Raw genomic sequence first — 11,549 nt, forward strand, 5'->3', positions numbered from 1 at the left:
TTTCCCAGTTTAGGTTGCTTTCATATCCCATCCTCCCAAAAGATGGCTGATCTGGCCTCCTCTCTAACTATTCTAAAATCATGGGCCATACACGTAACCCAGCCTTTTATAATTCAGGTGCAAAGGCACATGGCTGCCATTTTGTACTGGGCCATCATTCTTCACAATTCAGTCCACCCACTTCCCCACAATCAACCCACATGCCCAGCTAACCCACGAATACATCCAGTGCCACTATCCGCTCTGCTAATTTGGTTCAAGGGAAAGTCTGTACTCATCAGTCCCTTAAAAAACAAAACAAAACAAAACAAAACAAAACAGAAACACTGCAACCAGGATGTCTCCAACACAAAAGAAATGTAAAAGGCTACCCAGAGCCACCCAAGAGAAGTTGACACCAGACAACAGCATACGGACAAAGCCAAAGACCTCCTGGCTATTGGAAAGTCTGAGGAAACACAGAGTGACCGTCTTCTTCATGGCTGTGCACAATTCCTGAGTAACACCAGATCCTCACAGATTGAAATAATTTGCCATGTATGGATAGCATCTGGCTTTTGCCCGTTTCCAAACAGCTCTTGCCACCTGCTTCTCCAGACTCAAAGAACTTGCATGTTGGTAGCCTGTGCCTCCGTAGCTCTGGGTCAGCTCCATTCAGATCTCTAGGAAAGTGGTCTTTGGCATACTGAAGTTCTCACACACACTGCTAATCATTGTGTCTGGTGTGGCACATACTTCCATCAGTCTGCTCTTTTCTTTCACCTCCAGGACTGGCAGTAAAGTTCCTGGGGATAGTTCCAAAGCAGTCACCTGTTCAGAGGATGGCACCTGGTCCCATACGCACCATATGAGAGCTTTATGCACTAGGCTGCAGGGTCAAGCTCAAGAAAATCTAGTACAACTGGGTAATCAGTTTGGCAAGAGAAGACTGCGAATGAAGTGCCATGCCCCAGCAGCATGAGCATTCAATACTTGGAGGAGCTGGAGGCAGTAGATATTCATCCCATACCTCTATGCTGAGAGAAATGGCAACAACAATCTCAGTGTGATACTTCTGCCCGGCTTGTTACTAGCAGAAATAAGAGCTTGATATTTCCTAGTGCCTCAGGCCAAATTTCCAAGAAGACAAGGTCATTTCTATCCCAGAAGGCACTATGGAAGCACAGCTGCAAGGGAGATTGCAATTCTAGCTGCTCTTGTGAAACAGTGAAGCTATCATATTTAGGTGATGTTTGTTCCTGTTCTGGTACAATTTTAAACTGGTATGCACTTTAAACCACCTAGAATAAGAATTAACCTGTCTGAATCATTGGAATGTAAGATTATTCAAAATTGCGTGGTGAAAAGTCAGAAATTGCATGATTTGGTATATAAAATAAACCATAGCAGAAAAGAGACAAAAATCAACTGCAAGATAGGGTGTGGATAGCAAAGTTCAAAATTTGTGAGATTAGATTATACCAAAAGATAAGCCAACATTATTCATGATGATTTCAGCTTAGATAAGAAATTTGTTTGAGATGGATTTGTTTGAGATTCACCCTGCACAAATTTTAGAAGCATTTTATTCTAAGAAAAAGTGAACAACCAAAGTTAACAAGAGGTACAGGTCTCAAGTTCTAGAACATATGCATTGCCAAATTTGAAAAATAATGTAATTTTATTCTGATATTAAAGAAGGAATGGATATATTCAATGATTCAAAGGAAATATTTTTCTCTGCCTAGACTTATACACTTGTGCTCCATTTCAAACCCGTACAGTTCTACTGACTCAGACCTTTGCATGGGTGATAGAGTAGAACTGAATACATTTGTGCTTGAATATACACCCAGCAACTACAAAAAGAAGCAATAACACTACATTCACTTTTCATAAAACTTGTTCCTAGTCATCAAGATATAGACATGCTGCCATCTTTTCTCTTTCTTGCCTCTCATGAAAAGACCATCAGGGTTACAAAAACACTCCAAACCTGCTAAGAAAAGAACAGGCTGCTCAGCTCCCTTACCAGAAATCAAAGCACACTCTATGCATATTTTATTTCTATTGAGTCCTCTGCTGTTTTGTTTATAAAGTATGTTCAAAACTTGTTCATAAACCTGTATAAGTTACAAAATCTAGGTATAATTTTTATACTACTTTAATCATTCTCTGCATTCATTTTATTTCAAAACATCTGCTCAAAAATCACTCCAGAGGAGAAAAGCATGAGAAACTTAGATATTTTTAGGCACCCTCATCCACTTGACATTTTGCAATGGCAGGGTGTTAACCCAAAATGTGAAAAATAGTGTTATCTCCCTCTACCATACATAAATGAAATGATCTTTATTGAAATCAAGGATGAAATATTTTATGGATTCAGATTTAATTCATGGTAGAACAACTCAAGAAATTAAATAAATAGGATCTTGAACTTCTGATTGTTCTAAAATGGTCCAGTACGCAAAAGAATTATCAAGCATATAAGATGACTACAATTCCATTCAGTTCATTCATTCATCCCTCTCCAATTATTGTGCTGTCTTTTATTAGTGGTGCAAGTGCCTTTCCCTTGTCTCTCACTTACGTCAACAGAAATGTTAAATAGCAATACAAAAATCAGAGTTAAAACAGTTGCAGTAAGAATTGTGAACCCTTATGGTACTACCAGCTGCTCAAATTTCTTTGGCACAACAAAAAGACACTACAATATTTAGAACAACATCAAATGAATAAATAGTAAACTGCAGTTTCACCTTTTATTCTAGCTGGTGCTACATACTCTGAAGATATTTACAGAATTTCTTACATATTTTTTCAACCCTAAAGCTGGCTCATAAGAAATATGCCACCCTAACAGCAATATGCCTAAGTCTTGAGTGTTAATACACCCAGCTATTCCCATACTTCCCATTCAACCACCTCCTTGTAGGCCAATAGAGATTATTGCTGAAGAGATACACAGTGAAATTCAAGGACCTTAAATTGTTTTAACTTATTCTTATTTAACTTCCCTTATAGCTCATGATTTTAGTCTCCGTTATATTTGGCACATCCCTCCTCAAGCAAGACAGGGGATTTGGTGCAAAGTTTCTGCAAGGGAAGTAGCGATCATATTGAGCCAATTTTAATTTTGACAGAATCACCAGGAAGTCTTCCCATTAGTCTATAGAATAACCTTCCAAGTAAAATAGCGAAAACCCTACCTGGAATATATCAAACTCCTTTATTTACCTGATTCCAAGATGACTTAGAATTTAAGTCTCCCCCTCCCCCAAATTAGATTCTATACATGGAAAATTATAAATCTATTAGTGGAAGGTTGTCTTAAATTTGTGTCTCCCTCCCCACTACTGAGGTGGGGAAAGCAGCATCGAGGGGTGAGAAGCCAGGCCCCTACCCCTTGCTCCCCTCTCTGTCCCCCACTATGTGCCCCCCTGTTGTCTGTGGCCCTGTGCCCATGTGTGCACCTCACCCCCTTGCCCTCTCACTCCTTGCCTCCCCCACCCCTACTCTCCCCTGCAGCTCCCAGTCCAGCTAGGGAGAAGTGGTGGTGGCAGCTCCCAGCTGGGCTGGGTCATAGCAGGAGCAGAAGATAAATGGGGAGGAGGCAGATGAATGGAGGGGAACAGGCATTAGGCGGGCAGGAGCAGGGATGGGGAAGGCAGGGAAGCAGGCACAGGAGGCAGATGGTGGGGGGGCATGCTGCAGGTTTCCCTCCCCCCCGAGGTCTCTGTGCTCCCCCTGGCCACATGCCTCGCTCCCAGCCAAAAGAGCTATTCCAATCCAGGGCAGGCGGTGACTCAACTCTGGCTTCAACCCAAACCTGAGGCCAAAGCCAGACCTGAGCCACCCGTTGCCTTCGGCCAGCACTTGAAACCAAGACAAGGCTTCCTTCCCCACACTGATTGGTGGTAAAAAACGTGTCTTAGATTTGAGTAAAAATGCAGTATTTTGGTCAAAACACCATGGAGAAGATTTTCCACAGCTAATGGAGTACTGTAGTTTAAGGAGCTACCTCAGATAATATTTTATAGAGCACAATACTGCACTGGCAAGAGAAGAGTCAGAAATAGAGGTGCACCAATACATTGGATTAGCACTGATAGAAAGAAAATTGATTGTATCGGGAATCAGCCTGATGCGGCCAATAATTTAGCTGATAAATGTCCATGCATGCATGCAGCCACAGCACAGCATGCAGGCAGTGAGGAGCACACATCGGCAGCTTGGAGAGCTGCGTGAAGCTGATAAGTCTGTTGTTCTGGAAAGGGAGGGGGGCAAATCAATACCCCCTTTGATGAGGGAGGAAGTGGGGCAGGTGCTGCCCAGCCGGGATGAAGCCACAGCTCATCCAGGGGTGTGGGATGGCAGCTCCTGCCACTGCTAGCACCTTGGGAAGGTATGGGGGGGTGTGCTCCTGGATCTGCACAGGGAGGGGGCAGGGAGGCTGAAGGTGCAGGCTGGGGCCAGGGCTGCGCCAGGTTCTTCCCGGTGCGTGGGAAGGCTTTGGCTGGGGCTGTGCTTGAGGCGGACAGCAGCGGTGCTGGGAGCAAGGCTACACTGAAATTTGGGGTGGCTGCCCCCCCCAGCTCCTTCCCAGTGCTGCCACCACCCCCCTTCAGTGCAGCCTGCCTAGCCCCTGCCACGAAGAGCCTGGAGCTGCCCTGGCTCCAGCCCACAGCTGCAGCCTGCCCTGCCCCACACAGATCCGGGGGGCACATGCCCTCACCATGCCCTCCTGAGGTTTACGCAGTGGCAGGAGTCACCCCCCCCCGCACCCCCACACAAGCTGCGGCTCCATCATGTCCCCTGCCCTGCCCCAGCCCCACTCCCTCCCTCACCGCAGGGGCCTTGATCTGTCCCCCGTCATGCTCCTTCCCTCCCCTCTCCCCTCCCCTTCCACCACAATAGACTTACCAGCAGCACGTAGCTGTATCGGAAATCAGATTGGTATTAGCTATCAATATTGGCCCTCAAAATTTCTATTGGTGCATCCCTAGTTAGAAATGTTGGGTCTTCCAAGATGCACCAGGGAAACAGTAATGCCACTATGTGGAGTACTAGTGAGAGTGGTGAATACAGTTTTGCTCACTCAGTTCAAAAAAGATTAATTCACTCTGGAATAAGTGCAGAGAAGGGTACTAGGATGACTGGGAATGACGAATCTGTCTTTTAACAAGAGACTAAAAAGAACTTGGCTTGTTTAATGTAAGAAAATGAAAGCTGAGAAGGTAAATGACTGCTCTCTACAAATACATTCAGGGAGGAAAAAGTGGAATTTAAGATATAGGACAATAGCGGCACAAACACAAATACATATACACTGGCCCTGGATAAATTTAAGCTGGAAACTAGATGAGTTGTAACCATTAGAGGGGAAAGGTTCTGGACTCCTAACAAGGGTAGTGGAGTCCAACGCCTGAACCAGGTACATGATGGAAGTTTGGTCAGTTTATGAAAAGGATTATGAAACATGCTTCTTTGTGATGGCAGGGGACTGCCCTGAATGATCCTAAAAGTCCTGGCAGTCTTACTCTCCCATCTCTCATATCTAGAATTCTGAGAACTAACACCCCAAATGAAATCACTGCAGGTACACACTTTCAAAGGAGAAGGCAGGCAAGCTTCTTGGGTTAGATGTGGTATCTTTTATTATACCAACTGAGTAGTTGGAAAGAAGTTCTTTGTAAGCTTTTGGGCATAAGCACCATTCTTCAGGCATGGGGCCTCTCTGCTGTTCTGATCCTTGGAGATCTCAGAACAGCAGAGCCACCCTATGCCTGAAGAAGGGTGCTTGTGCCCGAAAGCTTGCAAACAACTTTTTTCCAACTACTCAGTTGGTATAATAAAAGATACTACATCTACCCAAAGAAGCTTGCCTGCCTATGTCCTTAGACCAGGCGTTCTTAACCTTTTTTGTGCCATGGACCCCTTCTCAGAATAATGAGCATCTGTAGACAGGAAGACTGTGATCACGTGTGATCTAGCGGCAGGTCTAATAACTACCGTAATTTCGAAGTAGTGATGAGCATAAATGATATTTCGAGATATCTGCAACAACTGTAATGTGATATGAAAATATCTGTGATTTCTATTGGTGACAAAGTCACAGGTACTGCTAATACTACCATGGTTTGTTGCCTACATTCATAATTGAAGGAAATGCTAAATTTCAGTTAGAGGTTAGTGAAAATAAAGATGTAATTTTTTCCCCATCCAAGTTCACAGACCCCCTGAAATCTATCCACAGACCCCTTGGGGGTCCACGGACCCCAGGTTAAGAACCCCTGCCTTAGACCAACATGGCTACAGTCAAACACCTCACTTTCAGAGGCAGTCACTTCACCTCTTGGTTAGTCCACTTAAAAGCAAGGTACTATTATACTGGCAAGCAAAGATGAAAATCATCCCAAATTTACAAGACTTGAGTTACTTAAGGGATTGAGACAAATTTTATTCTGTTACATCTACACAACCTCATTAAGTTCAGTGGGGGTGCACAGGTGTAAGATAGCAGACATTTGCTCTGAAGGCAGCGTATGATTTGTTTTTAAATCTCGTTACATATATGTTTAAAATAATAAGCAAACACAACAGATATATAACCAATTACACAGTCCTGCTTTATTTTTATTCCAGATGAAAATGGGAAGGTAGTCTTGTTCGTAGGACATGGGGTTGGGAGTTAGGATTCCCAGGTTCATCACAAAGAAGAACCTGGGTGTTTTGACCACACACAAGACAATCTCTTTGTGCCTCAGTTTCGTCAAGGCAGAATGAGCATACAGTATTTTTCTCATCACACGGCTGTTGCCAGATTAACATGAATATTAACATTTGTAAAATGCTTATACAGATTGCTGGATGATGGCAGGTGCTATGTAAATGCAATAAATTATTTCCTTATTTTCTTCCACTTCCTCCTCTGCAGAGACACAGTAAGGAGGGAACTTGTCATTCTCCCTTTTATTAGTGAATGCAGCTGGGAGCTGAATATACTGGTGACTCCAACTGACTGATTTGCTAGTGTTTATGCAAGTCGGCAGCAAGGATCACTAAATCAGAGCATAAACAAATCTTAGGCTAAATGTGCATATGAAAACCTAGCACACAATAAAAACTGCATGTTCCTGCAATTAGTATTCAGTGGGTAAAGATCCCAATTTTTATTTCCCAGTTTAATTTCCAAATAATGTCAGTGGTAACACATAACAGCAGACTGCACAGGGAAAAAATACTGAAACGCTTATTTTCCCCAAATTTAGAAACCATCTGTTTTGAAGTTTTGTTTGGCTAAGCAAATTACAGGATTCACAGACCATCGAAGTACTTAAATACACACAAAAACCCTTTTCTCTGTCTCCAAAGAAGAATGTCTTTAGATGAGTTGTTTTGCATAACGTCCAATTTATCCCTTTTCAATTCACTCTGGCATCTGCGTTGCTGGCCTTGGCGTAACAATAGTATCAGGGGCGCTCAAAAGGTTAATGCACACACTAGACTGGCAGTACTTTGATGTGTAAGCAAACAGGACTACCATTTCACTTGCTTCTGAAAGGTCAACAAAACAGAACCTAATAGCACAAAAGCAGCATGCACGAGGTATGCAGGCAAGTTTTCTTTTCTGTTCTACAATGTTACGGTTACAGTGAGAGACAAGTTTCAGGCCTGCAGAGAAACTGATGTAGTAGTATACTAGAAAGCAAAAGTTGCTAGTAAGTTGGGGAATTTTCTTCGGTAATATTCTGATTATTAAAATCTTCCAGTGAATAGTTCATTCAAAATGAAAAGTTACCTTGTAATTTATTTGTATACAGTTATTTTTGTCCTGCTCAAAACAGAGTCAATGTTCAATGTACAGTGATTATTAAGGCAGAAGGCAGGGCAGTGTGGCACCTTGAATACTAGCTCATTCAAAATGAACCCAAAAATGCATAAGCTTTTCATAGGCGACTAATCCATTCATAACATCTGATAAAATAGGCTATCACGAAAGTTTCTGATTTTGTAAATGAGCTATTTTATAAGGTGTCACACTGCCCTGCCTGCTACCCCTCTCTGCTCAGTGATTATTCAACACTTTGGCAAATGGCAGGTAGTGAATTAAACAGAAAGATCTTTATTACATGAATGATCCTTATTACATGAACCCCATCATCAAAACTGCCCTTTTCAAGAATGTCGTGCTTACCTTTGTATTCCATCAACTTATACTTACTGAACCATAGTTGGTGTTGCCTAAATGCTTCTTATAATAGAGATTATATTAGAATAAAGCTCTAAACATTTCTTACACATCTCACCATTCATAATGCCTTAGTTTCCAAGAAGGAGCATAGAACAGTGGACAGTTAGGAAGGGAAGCAGCATAAAACAACCTACCGAAGTCATGGTGGAAGCGCGTTGCACAGAGCCTCCTTTAATTTTGCTTGTTTTGCCACGCGCAACCCCCCCGCCTCGATTGGCCAAGGGCTCCTAATGGCCCCACTACTTGGTGCTGATTGGCTGAGGGGCAAAAACTGCAGTCTTATATGCTGTGGTTTTTGCCTCCTGGCCAATCAGCAGCAAGTGGTGGGGCCACTGGGGCCCCTCAGCCAATTTGGGAGGGATGGGGGAGGTGGCAGCAAAACAAGCAAGATTGAAGGAGCCACTGCACAGTGCACTTCTGCCACGATTTCAGTAGGTCCCTAAACATGACAGATCAGAAGACAGAGATGAGGAGGCTGGTTTCCCTTCTTTCTTCACCTTTTGAGGCAAGGATTTCTTAGGGTGATATTTTTATTGGACCAACTATGTAGTTGGGATAAAGTTAGACAAGCTTTCAAATGCAAGACATTCTTTGTCAGGTCTTACTCTTTGAATAACCTCACCCAGGATATACAATTAGCTGAAATTCTGCTGAGCTCCAGTTCCCCAAGAGTACTGTCAAACCCCTTTCTGCCAATCCTACTGCCCCACTTCTCTTGCATCCAATGCCTGAGACTTCAAGTTGCTCGGTACCAAATTCACTGACATCAGTGGAGACAACTAATCATTTATTCAAGGACTATCCCAGTGTATAACCCACAGCTATAATGCAGACCCTAATGCTGTTTAAAAGTTATGGTTTGAATTCAAAATGCGGTACATCAGCCTGTTGCCTACAGGCTCCATCCTTGCTGGGAAAGAAACTGTTTACAACAGTATATAATGATAAACATATAAAGCCATCATCAATCATTCATCAGTTATTTGCATCCATTTATCTAATCACAGTCTGCAGTAACTGTCATATTTAAGCAGTTCAAAACCACTTTAAAGATGGAAACATTGAGGATATCTGCAACATAATTATCTTAACATTCTGTAGCACTCTGTTAACTCATATTTCTGTCCCTTTTCAGGTTTAATGTAAATTAAATAAAAAAGGAGTTATTATATACCTACACCCTCACTCACCTCTGCGCTTGCTGTGCTGCTGCTGCTATCTACCCGATGAACTGCAGGGCAGTGTGATAAATTGCATTTAACATGTAGCTTTGATAATCTAAGACACTCAGACCACTAATTCATCTTTGTTGGCACTATTAATCCTTCAGATTTCCATGCTGCGTCTAACACCCAGCATTTAGAAAAAAAATGAAGACGACCTGCCATAAAAATACTTTTCAGCTTTCTTAGAACGTAGAACTCACCCTCAACCCTTCTGATTCAACCTCCCGTCCCAACTACAGTGGTGTAACATGCAGGATGCACAATACCAAATTCTGGCAAGTGAAATCATCAAGGTCTGCCATCTTGGAATCCTGAAACACTAAAACAGGAAAAGGAGGGAGGGGTCATTTTCTGGGGACTTAATTTTTTCGCTAGCTTGTAAAAGGGCTTCTTGCTCTATCAAGTAAATAGCAGAACCCTGGAAGTGAGGTTCCATTTACATCTTTTCAAAATAAGTGGGCTCGGGATGATATTTAGCCTTCTGTATCAAACCTTGGTATCCACATTTGTGAAGAACTTCACTAGGATTTGTGGGGATGAAAACTGACTACCCAAAGAATTGCTGACCATGCTGTACTATTTCCCTACTCTACACTAGTACTGCACACTCTATGGACTAGAAATGCAACTACTAACTCATCCATATATTTTTCACTTACTGCAACTCTGAATAGCAATAGGAGAACTCTGTTTATAAACCTGGCTCTCTATTAAGAGAACTAGTTACCAAGATGCATCAGTTACAACTGGCAGACAAGGCTCTTTGGGTAAATCTGATATCTTTCATTAGACCAACTCAAATAGTTGGAAACATTTTTCTTTGCAAGCTTTCAGGTACAAATAACCTTCGTCAGGCTCTGCTGTTGGACTGTGATCTTCCTGGATGGAATTAATAGTAAAGAAGCCAGAGTCTGGTATTACAACTAGCATGTATGGCACATGAACACAGACAAGTTTTCTGTGCCACTTACAAGCTCTTCTCCAGCCCTTCCCCTCCTCTCCTCCCCCCACCCCATTCCCTCCATATCCCATTAGGGGTGCTGTAATATCCTTATACAAACAAGACCTGCATAATCCATGTCTTAAACTAAGAAGACCCTTGTGTGAGTCCTTCATCTGTAGACAATCAAATACTTCATTAAAACTGGTAGGTATGCTAATCAGCTTCCATTCAGACTAAACAGTAAGAGCAGTTAAAGTCCTATTACAAAGTGATAGCTGAAAGTAGTAGAAGCTGCCATCCAAGGCCTTAGAAAGAATTAATCTAGGGAGAATAAGAGGGGTCTGCCTTTTTTGTAGGGAAAAAACCATCATCTTGCACAGAAAACTGAAACAAGCATACAATACTCAGTACACTAAAGTGAATATTGGACTTTTGTTCTAATTCACTGCAAATATATTTGTTCTAATTCAGTGCATTATCTGTGTGTGCACTGAAAAACACTTCATCAATATATTCTAATTTGGCATTTATTGGCTCTAGGTACATGTGAGATACTTTTCTGGCTCTGCAGGTACAGTACATAGAGTGACCACAACAGTCATAAGCACTGTGACAAAAATGACAGAGATGATACGGAGAACTCACAGACTGCACAGCCTATTCTGTAGATGGCACTGCATGTTAAACAATGATTTCTTCTGCTGACTACTCTACGACTACTGTGAGAAATGTATTAAATACAGCTTTTAACGCAATCTGAAATGCACTATTACTTAAAATCAGGGACCATTCCATAGTAGCAACCTTTAAACATAACTCTGGATGGCATTTCTGATTTGTAGTGTGTTTTTTTTTTTTTTTATCACTGTTAATTAGCCAGTTATTAATTGACACTGCTTAAAGGCCAGCCAGGAGTGGGAAGCCAGTAGCTTATGTAATGCACAAAACACAGGGTTTTGGCCCGAAAGAGCTTAAATTTTCAAACATGACAAGGGTAAAGCAAGCCTTATAAAGTACAAGCACAGCAAACAATGTACAGCATCAAATACATTAGGGTGCCTGTAGATATGTGCGATGCCTGCCCCGATGCGTTGTAATTACAGTGCATTGGAGCAGGCTTGGTTAATCGAATCTGCTGGAATAT

At 42.2% G+C, this 11,549-nt stretch overlaps 1 protein-coding gene across 3 annotated transcripts in view; it reads right to left on the minus strand.

Annotated features, from left to right (window-relative positions):
* The window catches only part of TPK1 (thiamin pyrophosphokinase 1), a 716,169-nt gene that overhangs the window by 144,416 nt on the left and 560,204 nt on the right, over positions 1 to 11,549 (minus strand). Inside the window, exon 8 of one of the 3 annotated variants that reach the window (XM_019509110.1) lies at positions 9,663 to 9,781. The exons of the other annotated variants lie outside the window; for them this stretch is intronic. Within the exon in view, the coding sequence (XP_019364655.1) occupies positions 9,696 to 9,781 (86 nt within the window). The 3' untranslated portion in view covers positions 9,663 to 9,695. The remainder of the gene's footprint in view (positions 1 to 9,662; positions 9,782 to 11,549) is intronic. 3 annotated transcript variants of the gene reach the window in all.

The sequence above is a fragment of the Gavialis gangeticus genome, unplaced genomic scaffold, assembly GCF_001723915.1.
Source record: "Gavialis gangeticus isolate Ggan-Ray unplaced genomic scaffold, GavGan_comp1, whole genome shotgun sequence".
Taxonomy (NCBI): Eukaryota; Metazoa; Chordata; order Crocodylia; family Gavialidae; genus Gavialis; species Gavialis gangeticus.